Source organism: Zingiber officinale, chromosome 4A, assembly GCF_018446385.1.
Source record: "Zingiber officinale cultivar Zhangliang chromosome 4A, Zo_v1.1, whole genome shotgun sequence".
Lineage (NCBI taxonomy): Eukaryota > Viridiplantae > Streptophyta > Magnoliopsida > Zingiberales > Zingiberaceae > Zingiber > Zingiber officinale.
The window spans coordinates 82,569,519-82,588,845 of record NC_055992.1 but is presented as its reverse complement, the minus strand read 5'-3'; the positions used below and the strand labels follow the sequence as shown (position 1 = coordinate 82,588,845).

The 19,327-nt window shown below is 34.1% G+C and overlaps 1 protein-coding gene across 2 annotated transcripts in view; it reads left to right on the top strand.

Moving 5' to 3' along the window:
- The window catches only part of LOC121970035 (acyl-CoA thioesterase 2-like), a 59,016-nt gene that overhangs the window by 33,609 nt on the left and 6,080 nt on the right, over positions 1-19,327 (top strand). For both annotated transcript variants that reach the window (XM_042520434.1, XM_042520433.1), the window contains exons 8-14: positions 605-692; positions 9,049-9,161; positions 10,860-10,922; positions 10,988-11,043; positions 13,318-13,416; positions 13,521-13,577; positions 16,573-16,674. In XM_042520434.1, coding sequence (XP_042376368.1) covers positions 605-692; positions 9,049-9,161; positions 10,860-10,922; positions 10,988-11,043; positions 13,318-13,416; positions 13,521-13,577; positions 16,573-16,674 — 578 coding nt within the window. The remainder of the gene's footprint in view (positions 1-604; positions 693-9,048; positions 9,162-10,859; positions 10,923-10,987; positions 11,044-13,317; positions 13,417-13,520; positions 13,578-16,572; positions 16,675-19,327) is intronic.

Sequence of the window (19,327 nt, the reverse complement as noted above, 5' to 3'; positions counted from 1 at the left end):
AAAATAGCCCTTTGCCCTTAAATTGAAGAGTCAATGTACAAGATGAAACCTTCTCTACATAAGGAAGAGCTAGCATTGATGCAGTTACTAATCTCCACTTGAGCTCTTGAAAGCTCGCCTAGAAAGACCCATCCTAAATGAACTTTACCCCTCTTTTGTTAGATGGATTCGTGGTGTCACAACTTGGAATCTATTCAATAAGCGACAACAATATCCTGCTAACCTAAGGAAGCTGCAAACCTCCTGCACATTCTTTGGTTGACTCCAAAAATTTATAGCCTCTATCCTAGTAATATACTTGAGTTTTGGTTACCCATTTATTTTCTTAGTGAGTAATTGGACATGAATGCTTTAAGGTTTGCCAGTAATATACTCTTTTGTTGCAAGAAGCTTACATCTTTCCTCATTTTCATCTTCATTCTCTGATGGTCTCCTCTCACTAGAAGTGGATAAACCTTTGTTAGGCGTGGTTCTTCTTGACATGCTCACTATTTTTTTTTTTTTTTTTGATCTATGATCTTCTTATACCATAAACAAATGCCAGTAATAGCATGTTTTTTTTTACAGTTTTAATATACTTCTAAACTGTTTTTTGTTCTTGCAGGCACTGGCAGCAGCTTGTAAAACAGTGGATTGTTTTAAACTTGCACATAGTTTGCATGCAGTATTTATTGTCTCTGGTGATATCAACAGTAGAACTCTGACTCTCTTTTGTTTACGTATATGTACTTAACATACATTGTGGTCCAGTCTTTTATACTATTCTCTGATTACTTAAGGATGTAATATTTCCATGTTTTTTTTACGCAATGGTAAAGTTGTTGCCGTGTAGCCTGGAGATCACGGGTTTGAGTCTCGGAAACAATCTCTTGTACAGTAGGATAATATTGCGTACAATAGACCATTCTCCGAGATCCCGCCTTGCCGGGAGCTTTGTACACCGGCTGCCCTTTTCTTTCTTGTTACCAATTATAGAAGCATGTCATGGATAAATTTTGATGATACTGAGATATGAAAAACAAGCATCTTATTTCATGATTGAATGGTGGAAATATCAATTGTCTAAAAAAACATATACTATGAAATTGCAAATTTAGCTGCATGATTAACATGTTTGAACCTTATTTCAATCTCAATGCATGCAATATATATATGTGTGTTGTGGTTGCAATTTGCAAACCTATAGATTGGATTGTAATATTAGTTGCCAAGATTGTCCTTGAATGCTTCATGAACAAACAAGCATAAATCTCTGAAATTAAACTAGGGAAACAATATCAAAACTTGTCTTCTTTGCAACTTGGCGAGCACAACTAAAAACTAACTTTGATTTCTCAATTTATGCGTGCCAATGCTTCAAATGTTACAATTTAATTTATCTCCTATAATGAAAAGTAGGTTTGTAATATTAACTCAAAGATTACAACCCATGTGTATATATCCTTTAAATATGAAGGTAAATCCATTCTCTCTTAATATATTGCTTCCAACTTTCCCCTTAAACGAGCACTTAGATATCAATCATGACTAGCTTCTGATAAATGGTATGGAAAAAATAGTAGAAATAGGTTCCTCTAAAGAAGCTTATGCCATGATGATACAATGGTTGTCAAAGTCAACAAGTTTAATGCAAGCTTGCAATACTTTGCTTCTTGCATATTACTAAATAACTTCAACATGAAAACAGATTTGCAAAATGAACTTTCTATGGTAGGTCCAACATAATCAACAATAGAGAAATCTTGGTATTTAGATGTCTATGTTTTTTACTGGCCAAAATTGTTCACATTACTTTCTAATACTATTTTATATTGGCTTACAAGTTAATGATGAAAGGGATATCTTGCATAGTAAGTGACACGTAAATGTGCTTCTCCACAAGTCTTTGATAACTAGAACAATCTTCAATGTCATAATTATCTTCTCATCATTGTTTTTAATTTGAGATAATCATTGTTAATTTGGATGCATTTCAAGTAGATAGATATCTTGCAAAAGATAGACATGTTTTCTATTGGTGCAATCCACCTCCAGGGCTTTGTGGATTTGTTTGAACAATATGCTTAAGTGAATTTGGTCAAGGGTGGTCAAATAACTTGATCATGGTTGATCAAGTTGAGTGTAGAGTCCAAGCAAAGTCAAGGTTGACTTGAAGCTTGAAAGTGAGAGAAGTCAAAGTAGGACCAAATACTTGGTAGGTTGGTGGAAAGACCTAGTGGGACTAAGTAGTGCAAGTCCTAGTGCGATTAAACAATGAAAGTCCTAGTGAGACTTGGCAAAAGGAAGACCTTATTGAGACATAGCCTTGGACGTAGCCACCAGGGGCACGGGGAGGGTGGTGTGAACCAAGTAAATCTTCCGTGTCTATTGTGTTCTTTCTTTTATTGTTTCAATTTTTGCTACATATTACTAACGACTCTGACAGAAAATAAAAGAATGACGAATAAGACGAGTTTGCAATTCACCCCCTCCAACATCAATTCAATCCTCCATTTTCTAGATATAAATATTTCTTCAAAACCACAGGCAACTTCCACTTCAAAAAAGTAATGTGACTTTTCTAAATTTTGTTAAGCCACAAATGAGTATATGAGCAAACACCATATATCATATGAACAACATATAGATATTAAAGGTATTAGGAATAGAACAAATGAGTTGGAATATAATTGATCATAATTATAATTAGTGAGATTATGTAGGAAATTAGTAGACAAATTATGTTGTATCATGAGATGTATCTACTTTATTACAATTACATAGCCCATATATATGATAAATCATATAAGTTACATAATTAGTATACACTTAATAAGACTTAAAGTAATACGCTAAAAAATAATACATTTTTTTTTGGATTTTATTTTCAAGATTTACATATCAGTGAAGAGAGAAGGGGAGCCTTATCACAACGGTAAAGTTAATGCTTTGTGACATAGAGGTCATGGGTTCGAATTTCGAAAATAGTCTCTTGCAAAGCAGGCTGGTTACAATAGACTCTTATCCGGGACCCTACATTGGCGGGAGCTTCATGCACTGGGCTGCCCTACATATCTTTTAATGCTTTTAAAAAAATGTGTAGTTATTTTTTCCATGTAAATCAATTTGGTAGGATAAAAGCAATGTAACAAAATCATCTAGATTAATAAAAGACATCACAAATTCCATTTAATTAATTAACTATTTTCTCAAATTTAGTCTAAGACCACAATTAATCTTGATGCTACAAGTCCATAATTGTCCCCTTGGGCTACGGTGTAGCTAAAGGACACCAAGTTGTCACACAGGCACCTACAGTTCGATTCCAAGTTACGATGCATTTGTAGGAATTTTTCCTCCAAATGAGACACACAACCACGGAATGATGGGCTTTTAGCCGCTCGCCGTGAGTACTTCCTGATTTACCCTGACGATCGATGGAAAACTTTCGTGGGGTCGAGCCGATTGCTCCAAGTTCGGTGTTACCTAGTTCAACATTTTTTTAGAGGTCCATAACTATCACATTTAAGCTTGGCGACTGGTCTTGGAGTATATAACACTGCTAGAACTAGTTCCATATAACATAACAAAATCATGTTAACTTGTCCAATATATGATCCCATTGGTTGGTCTCGATGATAGCCTTCACGTTAAAACTAATTAATCAATTACAAGAATTTTCAAGTTTAATTTTAATATAATAATTACACTAATCAATACACAACATTTTCAATAGATTTATCATTTTATACTCTATCAACTAAATATGTAGGGTAGGGGAAGGCTGCGTACAATGGATCCTTCCCCGGGACCTCGCATGGCGGGAGTTTCTACACCGGGCTGGCCTTTTTATCAACTAAATATCAAACGGTATATATATATATACATTCAAAATACCTTGTGGACAGGACTTCGAAAATGTTTCTATTTGAGCCTTATTTGTGATTCAGTCACATAAAAAAAAAGAGTAGCCCGGTGCACAAAGCTCCCGTTATGCGGGGTCCCAGAGAAGGATCCATTGTACGCAGCCTTACCTTGCTTTTTGTAATAGGCTGTTTGGTCACAAAGCAACAACTTTACCATTGCGCTAAGGCTCCCTTTCATTCAGTCACATCCTACAAGATAAATATAACAAGCTATTAAAATATATAACACAAGAAGGAGAAACCCTTGATATTTTGACAGCTCGAAGATTAGTAAGGGACCATATATTTACAGTATAGATAACAACTATTCTCTTTTTCCCTTTTCTTGTTGTAGGCTTTTCCTAACTTTCATTCTAACAAGAGATGCACCATCCATTCCTAATTTCTTTTCTCCTCTTCTTTCTTCTTCTTCAATTCCTTCCCCTTTTCTTCTTCCTTTCCACTTTCTTTTTTTTCTCTTTTCTTTTCTTCTTCCTCTTTCTTCTTTTTGCAACTCTCTTTTCTAGTAATCATTTTTTTGCAAGATTTTAGCAAACCCTAATCTCTCTCTCCCCCTTCTTCAAGTTTGAGTTATTCTCCAAGTTTCCACAATGTATGAGCATAAATAGTCAAATATTACTGTCTTATCTCTTTTTAGCACCATCTAATCTTATCTATGTGGCTATACATGGTCAACTTCCATGTTCTTTTAAGTGTCGCCTCATCTTCTCATAAAAGCTATACCAAGTTGAACAAAGGAAAACCATGCCTTTATCCTTACAAGAAGCACATAACTTTGATGGGTTGCGGATGGGGATCCTAATTGGTTGAACACTTAACCTCCAATCTTTACAACACAGTTAATAAAAATTTAACTTTCATATATATTTTGTTTTTTGCAATATCTTGTACATCACTACTTGTTAAAAGATTGATGATCTATTCCAATACGTTGTGAGAAATATTGAATGATCTATTTTATGCAGTTTAAACCAACTTGAGTGATTGCTTAACAAATGTACATACATTATATTTGAGTACTTTAGTTGAAATTATAAACTTTGTTTTTGAATTTGCATTCTATCCCTTTAAAACAACGTAGCGGTTGGATTATGTAAACTATTTCAACATACATATAGATATAGTTACATATCTAAAACATCTGGGAACTTTAATTAACCCCCAATAGGTGCATTAGTTTTAGAAATCCCAAAGAGAGTGCTTTCTCTCGCATTTTATCATTTAAATACCTAAACTACCCCTTAATGTTATAAACGTTAAACTTTTTCATTCCAGATTTTTTTGACAGCCTAAACGTTATGATTTTGGATAAATAAGAATGCTATTGTATTTGTGAGAATGCAATGTATTTATTTATTTATTGTTTGATTTGACCAAATTACATTGATGGTCTTCCCATTCATAAAATATAAAATAAGAATATATTGTGTTATTAGGACTATCCATCAAAATTATTTGACCAAATTACCTTTGATGGTCTTCTTTTGCATGAAATACAAAAGTAATATCTTGGATGTGTTCTTGCGATGTTGTTCCCAAATATAGTCTAACCTTTGCATTCTAATATGTTTATGTTCGTCAAGGTGATTGGACTAAATTATTTTGATGACTCAATGTATGCATGCGTAGTTGGACTATGAGGTTATTATTGGTATCTAAAAGACAAAAGGTGAGATAATGTATGCCCTTTAGGAATTTCTAAAATTAGGTGTACTTGGTAGAAAATTTCCAACTTTAGGTGTGCTCTTGGGAAATTTGCCAAGAAAATATAAAACAAAAATGACTGAGTGAAGCAGCAACTAGAGAACTCATAGTAATCTACACTTGAAGTTTGAGTGTCTCATTTGGCAACGAATTAAGCTTGGTGTTGATCAACTCAGTCATTAGGAAGATAATTATAAACATCCAATTTCCACTGGCAAGAACTAGACTACAATCAGAGGAGGGAGGAATAAGCTAGTTTCTCTCTTGATCACAAAATCATGTCTATGGCATGCATATGGGTGGGATCTCCAATGTTTTTGTGGTTCAACTTTGAAGCATCATAGTTGACAAAGTCAAGGAAAAGTTGAGAAAAGGGCCGCTCAATTCATGGTTTGAAATCTCGTACTATATTGGGACAAACATATCGTTCTATAGTAAATCACTGAAACTCAATACCATTCAACACTAAGACTCAAAATCTTGTTCCGTGCCACCGTTTCAATCTTTGATTGAAAAGGTCCTATTCTAGTATCGTGCCAATGCTTTGATGCATGGTGGTTCGACTCCACCTAGTGGGATAAAGCTTGGTTGCTGTTGTATATGTTTCGACCATTTTGTCCCGTATGGTATAAGATTTAAAACCATACTCGGACAATGTCTCCTTTTTATTCTTCATTTCCTTCTTCAACCTCAATCCATTACCGACACCATTTATCTAACCATCGCCACAATGCTGAAATAGTATGTCAAAGATCAAACCTTCGGTATGACTTGAAATTTTGAATCTTAGCTCAAATTTGTGAAGAAACAATATGGCCAATGTAAAAAAAAAAAATTATAATTCAAATAAGCAATTTGAAACAATTTGTCCAAACACTACCATTCAAACTGCAGTATAAATATGTATCATGCTCAACTTTTTAATCTCTTCTTCTAAATAAATCTCTTTATAATTTCTCACTAATGAATTAACATGACAACAGAGCATGACATAAGTAAAGATATTTCTTGTTGCAAATTTGCAATTGTGAGAGGCAAAGCCAATCAATTTTTGAATTTCAATCAGTCTAAGCTTACTTGATCTATTTGAGTCTAAGTGTGATGCAGGTGAATCATATAGGTTCAACAGGATACACTGTATATTGACCTTGAAGCAGAAAAAATATTTATCTTGATGTTGATGCGATGGCGAGGCACAAAAAAACTTCCATTTAGATCATCAATTCATGGTGCTTGATAGACTGAGAAATAGATTGCAAAAATACATCACAAAGACACTAAGCCTTATGATTTTTGAGGGGTTTATGGCAGTTGCAGATCACTTTGCAATCAATTGCTTTGACTGGAATGATATGCAAATTTTTGAAGAACTCCTTTCCAATACATTGGTAGTTTCCTTCATTAGAAGGTTCATCGTTGATGTTCTCAAGAAGATTTTAACATTTTACATGCTTCCTTGTCACATGCTTCCTTGTTAATGAGATTGAGATGTGACAATGGCTACTCTTCAGACTACCTCATTTAAGGCACAATCTCTCATAGCTAGTGAAGTTTGATGAGGTTGTGATCTATGGTTGTAAAACATCGATATAAATTTAGATGGCATGCTTGTGAATCACATGCCTCTTTCTAAGATTTTTATCAATGGTCTAACTTGATGGGATTGTCACAATTTAGAATGTGATAGATTATAACAACATACAATTATACATGGTGTGGACTGTGGAGTTCAAGAAAAGTGTCAAAACATTAACATCATGCATACAAACAACACAAGGAATGAGTTGTTATGTGCTGTGATTATTTCTCATTTTATAAAACCACTAACAAACCAAGATAACCATGATGAAAGCCAAAAAATTTGTAGTTCTCATTTTATAGAGCATGTAAGCTTCATTTTTTTTTTTTATCTAAAGACCAATTAGCACACCATAGAGAGAAGAAGAATAAAGAGATATCCTAAGAATCATTCTCGAGTAGGCTTTTTGCAGTGATGCATACAACAACACTCGAAAATAGAAAAAAGAGAAGGAAACCACATGAAGAGGTGAATATAAAGGATGAGATGAGACTCTTAGTTGCATATCTCGCAATAGGACTTCATGTCCTGTGCCTCTTATACTGGAGACAACAATATTGAAGATGGGTGTGACAAGAGAGAGCTGACATTACGAACGAGGTGTTGCATGTGCCAAAGATGTAAGTTTGCGACTGCCATAGAGGCAGGGTAGCAAAACATGGAGGTCATGACAGCAATTGCGATGCATGTGATGAGTAGGAGGCTGTGAGATGTGTTTCTTCTTCATGAGCTGACAATGGATGAAGAAGAGAGTAGTAGTAGGTGATAGTGATTTTGCTAGATTTGATTGTGTGGAGAAATCACACACGAAGGAAGTTGTTCATTGGTTTTAGCAGCACAAATGATTACACTAGCATATGGCTCGTGAAAAGATTGTGGCATGTAAGATCGCATAATGTCATGAGGTTTAGGCTGAGAAATTGTGGTGCAGGAAGCTCGCTTGACCATGGGGTAAAGGAGATAGATATCAAGCGATGAAAGAATTAGATGGTTAAATGAATAAGCAATGTGAACCTATTTATTCTAACATCAAGTAAGAGAGGAAAATAGCTGAAAAAAAGCGAAAGGGGTTGTAAATTGTAAGAAGAAGAAAAATAAAAAAAAAGTTGAGGTGATAATTACTTGTTAAGTGTTGGAGATAGATATCAGGAGATTAGGGCAGCTATGCTTGTGTGATGAATCAGGGAGAGGAAGAGAAATAAGAGGAGATAAGATATGTGAATTTAAAATGTTGGTGCTATATAGTTTCGAAAAAGCTAGAAACTATTTTTCCTAATGTAGATTAAGGATATGTGACTAGTGGAGTTTTTGAATTTTTGATCAGCAATAATGACTTCCATGACAGCATTAAACTTCTAACCCATTTATGGCTTCATATGTTGTTAATTTGGATAACTTTTTTAAATAAAGTTTTTGGTATTCCAATGGGTAATAGTGCATGTATATTGCAGCAATAATCAGTTTGAACTAGATTTTGATAGTTCTTATGCTTAAGCAAACTTTAGTCTCTGATTTTGGACCATATATTTCTATAGTTGCCATATCGCAGTGGGTTTATTCCAAAGCTTAAGTGTGACCATGAAAATATATTGTTTTTGTCTCAAGTTTAGCCTAATCTTTTTACTAAATCATTTTAATATACTTATAGTTTATTTAACTGTTGGTTATATTGTTTGGATAACATAAGATTAATTATCTTCTTTTTGTTCTTTTTTTCTTTTCCATGCTCATGTTTGCTTCACGGGTCTTCAGTGTTGTGCTTTAGTTTTCATATCACACTATATTAATAATCTCCTGACAAAATACAAATACCTTTTTGTGTTCACCCTTCTTGCTATTGTAATAATGTTCTATTTGCAGTGCCAATAATATATCAAGTTCAACGTGCACGTGATGGGAAAAGCTTTGCTACTAGACAAGTTGAGGCAAGACAACGTGGAACCACTATGTTTACTTTACTTGCTTCATTTCAGGTAATGCTTCTTTAGCTTGTCCATATAATCAAAATATTAACACAATTTGTAAATTTTGCGTGGTAGTCGTTTATTGTTCTTAGTTCTTTAGATAAAAACATTAAACTTGACTTACCAACTATAGGAATTTCTTGATTTGAAATTTTATGTTGTGTCACCTAGCATGCTCAAAATTTACCATTTTAGTAAATTACTGAAACTTGATGCTACTCGACATTGGAAATCTCACTCACCTATATTGTTTGTGTTGCTTGGTACCAAGGAGTACCATTAACATATAGACACTTGACACACTTCATGGTACACGTGTCGAAACAACTTTAGTTGAATTCACTTATCATATCTCCAATGTTTTAGATCTAGTGTTATCTGGTCTAATAAGAACAAGGCTTAGTTTTAAATCTGATTTAACTTATTTAAAATTTGGTTTGACCACAAATTGGCCAAAATAACTCCAAATTGACCTTGGCTTGAATTCACGTAATCCTAATCACCACATATACTCTATGGGTTCAATCCGAACTCAATTTGACTTCAACTCAATGCTCAAATTCTATTTTTAAAGATTCAGTTCAATTTATATTTGTCGGTTCAAAATTTTAGAAAATATTTTTTTAATATGCAAAAAAAAAATCAGTATTTAATAGTTTGTCTCTTTCATATATCTTTTCTCTTGGAGACAGTGTCGCTCCTAGCATTTTTTTTTTCTCTAGAAGTAAAAAATGACCAAAAATTTGGTCCTTCCTGTATTTCTTCCGCTTATGGTAGATGTAAGAACCCAAATCATTCTTGACAAAATTTTAACCTTAAAAGATTGTGCTTTTGTCACTTTAATTATCCTTCTACTACTGAGTAGATGCCAGATTTACTGAAACTAATCTATCTTGTAACCTTCACAGTTTGTCACTTTATTTTCACAAACTTTAGGATCCTATGTTATTTTTAGTTTAAGAAGAATTGAAGAAGAAGATTACACTCAAGAAGATTTAGCTCATACAAAGATTAAATCAAGTTATCTTTGTCAAGTCCAGTCGTCATATTTTAGAAGATCTACTCAAAACGTTGCATCAAGTCTCTCAACCATCAGTAGTATTGTGCTATATGCTACATTTCCTTCGAGCATACTAGTTAATTATATATATATATATATATATATATATATATTGATACATTTTCTGTTGTATGTAACAAATTGGACATAAATATAAGGTATGCTCTTTAAGGGTGAATGTTAATATTTCTTTGTGTTATTAGACCTAATAGTTATACGCTATGTTACTCTAACTCAGGTACAAGTATCTGACATCATTATGGATCCAAATGTCTAACATGGTTATTTTTAAATTTTTTACACGTGATCAATAAAAAAACAAAATTCATTGTCCACTTAGAGCATTGGTGACCAAGTGTCAGATATTCGATGGGTTAGATAAAGGGTCCAAGTACGAGAGGTTGTGTTATGACTCTAGCCCAACATGAGATATTTAGTGTTTGGGTGTTATATCTAGTCTCTAAATATGATTCAAGTATATCCACATATAAATTTTTATATAAAATTGTCTCACTTAACTGTAAGCACATGATTTCAGTCAGCTTATCTAGGTATTAATTGCTGTGTAAGAAGCTACATAGTAGTTACAAAAAGAAAACAACTTGTAATTAATTATGATTATGGTTTTTTGTGTTTCATTGTTGCAGAAGGTAGAGTCAGGATTTGAACATCAGGAAGTCCTAATGCCTTGTGTGCCTGGTCCTGAGACGGTCTGTATCTCACTACTTTCCTGATGTTGATTGATTTGAAACATAATTTATGATTTCAATTTCAGCTCCTCTCAATGGAAGAGCTACGAGAAAGGCGAATTACAGATCCTCGACTTCCCATGTAAAATTAATGAGCTTGCAATTTCTCTAAAAAATGCCTATCTCTTAAGCATTGTTCTCAAACAGTGAAAATGCCTTCCATTTCAAAACAATTTCACAATTTTTTTATTTAGAATAGAAAGATGTTTGTGACATTGGTAGTCTATATTTATTCAATGTACAGTGGTTAATTGATTGTGGAACAATAAATAGTCATGTCAGTGACTTTCGCATGCACTTGAGTTGAATGGACCATGAGAATAAGTTGGGCATGTTTTATTTCCTTTCCGCGTGTGTGTGTGTGTGTGTGTGTGAGAGAGAGAGAGAGAGAGAGAGAGAGAGAGGAAAACACATTATTAAGAGCATAAAAAAAACTTGTTAAACTCTTTATGGGAAGAATTTTTCATAAGATATTATGCAGACACATTTGTCAAAACTAAGTGAGTTTCTGGGGTGTGTTTTTCTATGAATATGTTAGGAAATTAGTAAAGGAAAAACTTGCCAGTTCAAAATTAAGATTTTATATAAAAGGGACCAGGAGAAATATTTTGCCAAATTATATGGTTTAGTCTTAGAAAAGACAAGCACAAGATACAATTTTTATTCCCCTTGTCCTCGTTCCTAAAAACCATGATGTTCCATGAAGCTTCTACTAATTCATGCCTTGTGTTAAGAAATATAAATATAGTTTGGTCCTTTGGGCTTTTGAGATAAACAGTGAACACTACTGACATGGCATCAGATTATATGTTCCTGTGTTCCATTCCTACCAGTCTCAAGAAAACTAATATATTCCTGGTCAATCTATTATGTCCTGCACTTGGGCTTAGTTTAGTTGTGTATATAATGTGGCCTCATATTGCTATTTTGACCACTAGAAGACCATCAAAGTGTTTTTCTAAATATACCTTGATGGGCTTCATATATAAGAATAATACATTTGTGCATAAATGCAATAGTCTTCTAGTGGTTGAAATGGTAACATGAGACACTATTGCATTTAAGGTGCTCCTAAAAATCCAATGATGACCTTTCTGATTTTGACCAATAGAAGGTGTCTCTTGAAAACACTTTAATAGTGTTTCAGTGGTTAAAATCACAATATAACCATCGTTTCATGGTTCTCCTAGGAATCTATATCCTTATTAATTGATTTAGACTATTTGAAGGCCATTAAGTTGTTTTACAAAATTAGAGTTTTTTTTGGAAATCACTTTGGTCATTAAGTGGCCAAAAGAACAATATGAGTCCACTGTTGCATTCCTGGTGCTCTCAAGAATCTATTTATGACTCTTTGAAAAATAAATAGACCACGAGGTCTCTTTGAAAAAATAACTTAAATGTCTTTTAATATCAAAATGACAATACAAGACTATCATTATATCCATGGTGCTTTCAGCATTTCATTCATGCATTTATTATTCATCTTGTCCACTAAAACCATCTAGATTTTTTTTGAAAGTTTAAAAGGTGTTTAGGCAAGCTCAAGGGGATTTTTGGAATATCATATGGGGAGGTGCGTTCTTTGGTAAATTAGGAAATATGATGCCTTTGTTTGTAAATGTCAAACTTTAGGTGTGCCCATTGGTAAAGTGTCAATGAAAAATTGCAACATAGATCATTGTTCATCCATGGTTGTATTTGCCCCAAAATTAATCTACAAGCATCCATGTAAAAGTTTTTTCGATATATTATTTAACATATCAATTTAAACAAAAGAAATTACAAATTCCATAAAAGTTTTGCTGCTGAATCAAAACCTACAACACAAAACACACAAGACAATGTTAATCTATTCAATCTATTTAACGTGTGTTTTATTTGGTTGGAACTGATTTGAGCAAATATGTGGTAACTTGGACTAACCAACTGTGGATTATTTGGCCACAATAATCCTTATGGGGCCTGTATAAGCATTATGTGACATTTTGTGCATACCACCTAAGTGGCAAACCACAAACGGTTACTACATTGCATAGCGCATATACCATCCCCCATTATGCAGCCACATGTTGTCTATGTGCTGTATGTGCTTTTAAGGAAAATAATATCATTTTTTTGTTCGAGGTGATTTTGGTCCTTTAGGATTTAGGTTCTGAGTTCATTCTTTTTTTCCTCTTATCCTTGTGATCCGCTTCCATTGAAGTTTGACATTCCATCTTCCTAATATGCCTACATAGTCACAATCAATGTTCTCAATTAGTTTCTTCTTTTAGTTTCTCTATGCTTTTGTATGTGTATGATGTTTTCTAGTTTTGCATTATTATTTTTGTTACATAATGTCTACTACCAACAGGCACTACCGAAATACTGTTGCTCTGACAAAGTTTATTCCATGGCCTATAGAAATCAAATTTTGCGACACAAGTGACTCGTCAAAACAGTCACATCCAAGGTAATAGTTCAGTTGTGGTTCATGCTTGTTGATTTTGATGTGATGCTCAAGTTAATGTGATCCTCAATTTACACACAACTTTTTGTCTACCTCTATCATCACAGTTTGAAGTATTGGTTTAAAGCTAGAGGAAAACTTTCAGATGATGCAGCGTTGCATAGGTATGTTGCAGCAAATTGTACAACTATTGACTATATACTGCATGTGTACATGATGACATATCATACAGTTCTACTTCAAGTTGTTATGCTTATGTGATTTTATGTTTTTTATCAGACAGTGCTACATGTAAGCATTCCTTGTAGCACTAAACAACATGGTATAACTTTCTTGTAGCAACAAGAATCTAGTGTTTAAATAGTACTACCACTTACGCAATTAAAATTTTGGATTCTACACTATGATATGGGTATTTATAGTTAGGGATATCTGTGCTCATAGAACGACCTACAGAAATGGTCACTCTGTTCAACAAAGGGGAGAATATTAAAGCTGAACCTTGGGAGGAACAATGATGTAAGGTTAAAATATTGTGGTAAAGTCAATTTCTGAAAGCGTTGTTCTATTTGATACTTGGAATTAATCATCTTGAAAAAGAATCAAAGAGTAGAGTTTCTTTTTCTTTGAAACTAAAATTTAAATGTTATTCACTTAGTCTCCTTTAACTAAAAAATTGGTGGCAGACCAAGGATTTTGAGTTGAAGGGGAAAAAATTAAGATTAATTTTTCTGAATCTTAGTTAAGGATGCAAATAGTAATATGATTGATAATTTTGAAAAGAAAGTTTGATATCCCACTTGACAAGTCCTTACCAACGCTAACAATGTGAATATCCTTTCCTTTGAATAATGACCCTGATACTAGTGATATTTCCTTTGAATAATGACCTTGATACTAGTTTTGAACAAGTAATGCAGTCTAACCATGGTTTAAAATTTTGTTAAGCCCGTCGTCTAACACCGACACCGAGGGCCATTGAGGGATCGTGCTTGAGGCGCCCTTTACGAGGTCACAGTGTCCTCCGCGCGGTCGCGGCGTGGGGGTCCGAGGGCGAGTGAATGGGTTGAGAAAAATTATCTAGGTTAATTAAACTTAGGTTAATAATTTCAATTAACTCCTAGTTATAAATAGGATAATCTAAATAGCTTAATCAAATCCTAATAAAACTATCGTATTAATTTAATATATATATTATTTATTTTAATTTCAAAAATATATAATAGTTTTTTATTATTTATATATAAAGGTGCCGTGATCCCATATTTTTTTAAAAAAATATTTTATATATTTTTTAATATTTAGATTAATTTTTTTAATTAATATATTTTATATTTAAAAAATAAACCATATCGACACGATATAGTATCGAAACCAATATTATGATGGGAGATGGATGACCAAGAGGGGACTTGACATGTCCATATGGTCCACTTAAATGCTCCCTTCGTTCTCATTGTTGGTCTTAGGAAGTTGTATGATCTCTGCATTGGAGTGTGCTGGTTCAGTAAGAGGCCAACAGGTATACTCAAATAACACCTTGACATAACAAGTAGATTTTCTTAGTTTCTTTGGTTGTTGTCAAAAGAGATAGAAGATCTGTTATTGCAACATCTGCGCATTAGCAAAATCTGAATCCTCAATAATCAAGCTTGGGATAACAATTCCACCAATATCCCATTCATCTTCTTTGACCTATGCTGCAAAACAATTTGAAGGGGGATCCATTGGTGGCAAATGAAAATGATTTTGAATAGTCAAAAGGGCATAAAAATCCACACCTTCAAATAGGAATGAGGATTCTCTCAAGGGCCTTCAAATAGGAATGAGGATTTTCTCGAGTGTTGTGGTTGTGCCAGAGAATGACACAAGACAAGGTGGATGGCTCGCGTTGCGTCCAACAATGTCATGACCAACTAGGGATGACTAATGTGGCATGGTGAAGGATGATGTGGTGCTAAAGTAGTCCTAAGATGACGAGTCAACACACTTGAGGGACAGAGCCAAAAGGATGTCTCATGCTAATAATTGAGGGCCTCACGCAAAGAGATGGACGTGTAGATGACTGAGTTGTATGGATCATGGTTTAAAATTTCTAGCTGTATCAGAGTTTCGGTTTATGATTGAATGATATGGTTTCAGTATCGTATCATGCTGATACGGGTTCGATGCTTTTTAAAATATAAAATATATTAATTAAAAAATAATATTATAATATTTGATTACTATAAATACTTAGTATTAGGTTATTTGATTACTATACATTTACTATTAGGTTAAACTAATATTTTTAAAATTAGGATTAAATAAAAATTAATTTAGGATTTATTAAAATCTAGATATAATGATTAACAACCTATAGGTTTAAATTATATTGAGGAAATTTTTTCCTATGTATTTAAGACGGAAAGGAATAAAAAATAAAATTCAAATGTGAGGAAGAGGAGAAAGAATTAAGAGGGGGAAAGAATTAACCATTAAAAAAAAATAAAAATTAATCGTTAAAAAAATTAAATTGAATAAAACTCAGCGATCTAAAAAAAAATTAATCATAAAAAAATATAACTATATATATATTTTAAAATTGAAAACAAAACTTAGCCTCCCATGACTGCCGTGACCTTGCGCGAGAAGGCCGCGGGGCCTCCACGGTTTGTGTCGGTGTCGGCGCCATGCCAGTAGGAGGAACGATATGTTTGGCCCGTGTCATCTGGTACGGCATGAGATTTTAAATCATGGTATGGATGTATGCACAGAGAGGATGGCTTTAATATGATGTTAGGGGAATTCTTCCTATGTAGCGCCTTTACCTTTATATATATATATAATGAAAGTTGAATATTATATATGGCTCATGTACCCTTTACATATTGCACATGGGCTGTTTGCCCATAACATGCCATGTGAGTTTGAGACTGAACTTCAAAGAAATGATGGAAATCACTCAATACAATGCCCATCAGATCTTTTTTCAATGCCCAATCACTTTGAGAAACAGTAGCATAATTTTTTATAGCAGGTATCTATCAGTCATAATATGATTCTTCCAATGCTATATTAAAGAGTATCCTTTTTAATATAGTTCTGATTAATTCTAGAGTACAATATAGACAACTTACAAATCTATGCTTATCAGTATTTTACATGGATATATTGCAGATGTGTTGTAGCATATGCATCGGATTTAATTTTTTCTGGTGTCAGTCTAAACCCTCACCGGAGAAGGGGGGTGAAAACAGCATCATTAAGTTTGGATCATTCGTAAGAACCTTTTCTGCCTTGAATTTAGTACTTTAGCTTAATGCTTTTAGATCTCATTAAGACGAAGAGTTTCTTTTTCCCTTATATTTACTTTTTTTATTCTTGCACTAATTTCAGAATAAATATAATGAGCATTGAACAATTTCATTCTTTTACCAACCTTTTTTTTTCAAATATATTTTTATCTTGAACTGCTCTTTTTAATTTCATTTTATTTCTTGTACTTGTGTGATTGAGTACTAATCTGTTCTGCACGTCTTTCTAATAGAAGGTGAGTGACCTTAAATGTCCCATTACTACAGAGAGCCTGTGACAACCTCAACCCATAAGAATTGACTGTACATGCACTAGATGATCTACATCTATCTAATAATTAATTAATTTTGTTTTCTCTTCTGATAATTAATTCATATCTTTTCACTTTGATCCCTGGTGGCATTGCGGGCGAGTGACCTTAAATCCCCCTTTATTTTCTGGAATTTCACATTTTCACTCCCCTGCTCCCAACTTTTAATTGCTTTTTTAGCATCATATGGAGAGAGAAAAGAAGGTAGAACCGCTACCTTAGCACCCCCCTATAAGTTTCATAAAAAAAAAAAAAATATAGATCTATTACATTAACGACCCCCTAGTGTGGCCCCATGGATATGGAAGAAGGTAAATATAGGTACACAAGCGTTAGGCATATGGTGGGTAAACCCCAGGTCGTCAGTTCCTAAGAATTGACTCCTGGTCATTATGCCAGAGATGCTATGCGCCCACCCTCTGCGCTACGCCATGGGGCCATTAAGTTTCATATTAAAGAATTGACTGTACATGTACTGGATGATCTACCGCGAAAAACCACAATGTTTTATTTTGAAGTTCATAGGTGTTGCTTATCAATGAACTGTTTATATTCCCTGACCTTACGAGAGCCTTGCATTTGGCATGATGAGCGCTTCACCGACTAGCTTGTTGGTTCTATTAGGGTATAGGCCCAAAGGCAGCTGCCGTTATGAAATTTCCCTTATGTGCATTATGCACCTTGTGTACATTATCGATGACTAATTCCACTAAAGTTGTTTTGCCTAGTGGACATGGTGGTTTGTGTGATGGAAGCACATGATCTGTGTGATTGTTAAATAAAATTGCAAATCAGAATTAAGATCAATATAAAATCAGTTTCATGCCATGCTGATAATTTTTTTGATTAAAGTTGGACTTGGTACAGCCATATCAATTCTAATTAGGAAAATGTATGCATTCCATTCTTAATTCCTAACACCATCTTTCTTGGTAGCAAACTTTTAGCTTTACTTGTTCTACAACAACTTCAAATTGGTAAAAAGGAAAAAGGAAAATCCCAGTATTCATGCAAATTCATGCTTAACTAGATCAACCTTTTACTGGTATGGGACAATTTGTTATTGTCCATTATTCAACTTAAGGAGCAGCCCATAGGGATCTCAAGCTAGGAGATTAATGCTTAGTCTGTCTATGCACTGCTTAACATGATAAAGAAACCTTGTAAATGGATCGCCTTGAAATTCAGCTTGGGGAAGGGTATTGACGCCACACTCAAGCAAGATGAGAAGGTGAGTGATAAGTCATGGAGTTTTGATCGCCACAAGTTACCTTGATAAGATCGAAATTAGTTCTTTGCCTAAGAACAAGAAGGAAGCTCTCACAAAAGAGGAACTCAAATTTTCATTCAAACTTACATGATTTGCCATACAAGAGTTCTCCTATTTAACATCCATTAAGATCCCCTATGCACTAATTATGCAATAAATATCATTCTTGCATGCATGAATTTTATTATCCACTAATGCAACCACTAATCCCTAATATTAGCTTAATGCAACCATGCATGCATGGTATTTGTTATACTAGCTTAGGAACTCTCAAAAATGCATTAAAACCCACAAAGGACATCAAAAGTCACTTTAGAAAAACCCCCCCATGCATGCACACGAAAATGGTCCTCATGTTGGTCCAATTTCACTTTCAAATTGAAGGAATGTGATCCACTTAGTTGTTGCCTCCATTGTGCATTGATCCTCCTTTTCCTTGAGCCTCATTATTAAGCCTTCCAAAGCTTGCTTCATTCTCTTAGTCTTGGACCTTGTCATGGGTCCCCCAATTCCCTTCAATGCCTCTTCTTGGCTCACATCATTCCCTCCTTCTTTAGGTGAATTCGTCCTCAAATTTAGGTCTTTATCTCCTACATCAAAAGGACTCAAATCAGCCACATTAAATGTTGCACTAACACCATACTCACCGGGCAAATCAATTTTGTAAGCATTGTCATTAATTCTTTCCAACACTTGGAATGGTCCACTCCTCTTGGTTGAATCTTTGATTTCCTTTGGGTAGGAAACCGTTCCTTCCTTATATGAACCCACACCCAATCACCGGGTTCAAGGACCACTCTTTTTCTCCCTTTATTGGCTTGATTTGCATATTGCTCCATTTTCTTCTCAATTTGAGCTTTAACTTGCTCATGAAGCTTCTTCACATATTCTGCCTTTGTTTTGCCATCCTTGTGAACTAAAGAAGAAGTGTTAGGTAAAGGAAGCAAATCAAGAGGTGTTAGTGGATTGAACCCATAAACAATCTCAAAAGGAGAAAATTGAGTAGTAGAATGGACCGCCCTATTATAAGCAAATTC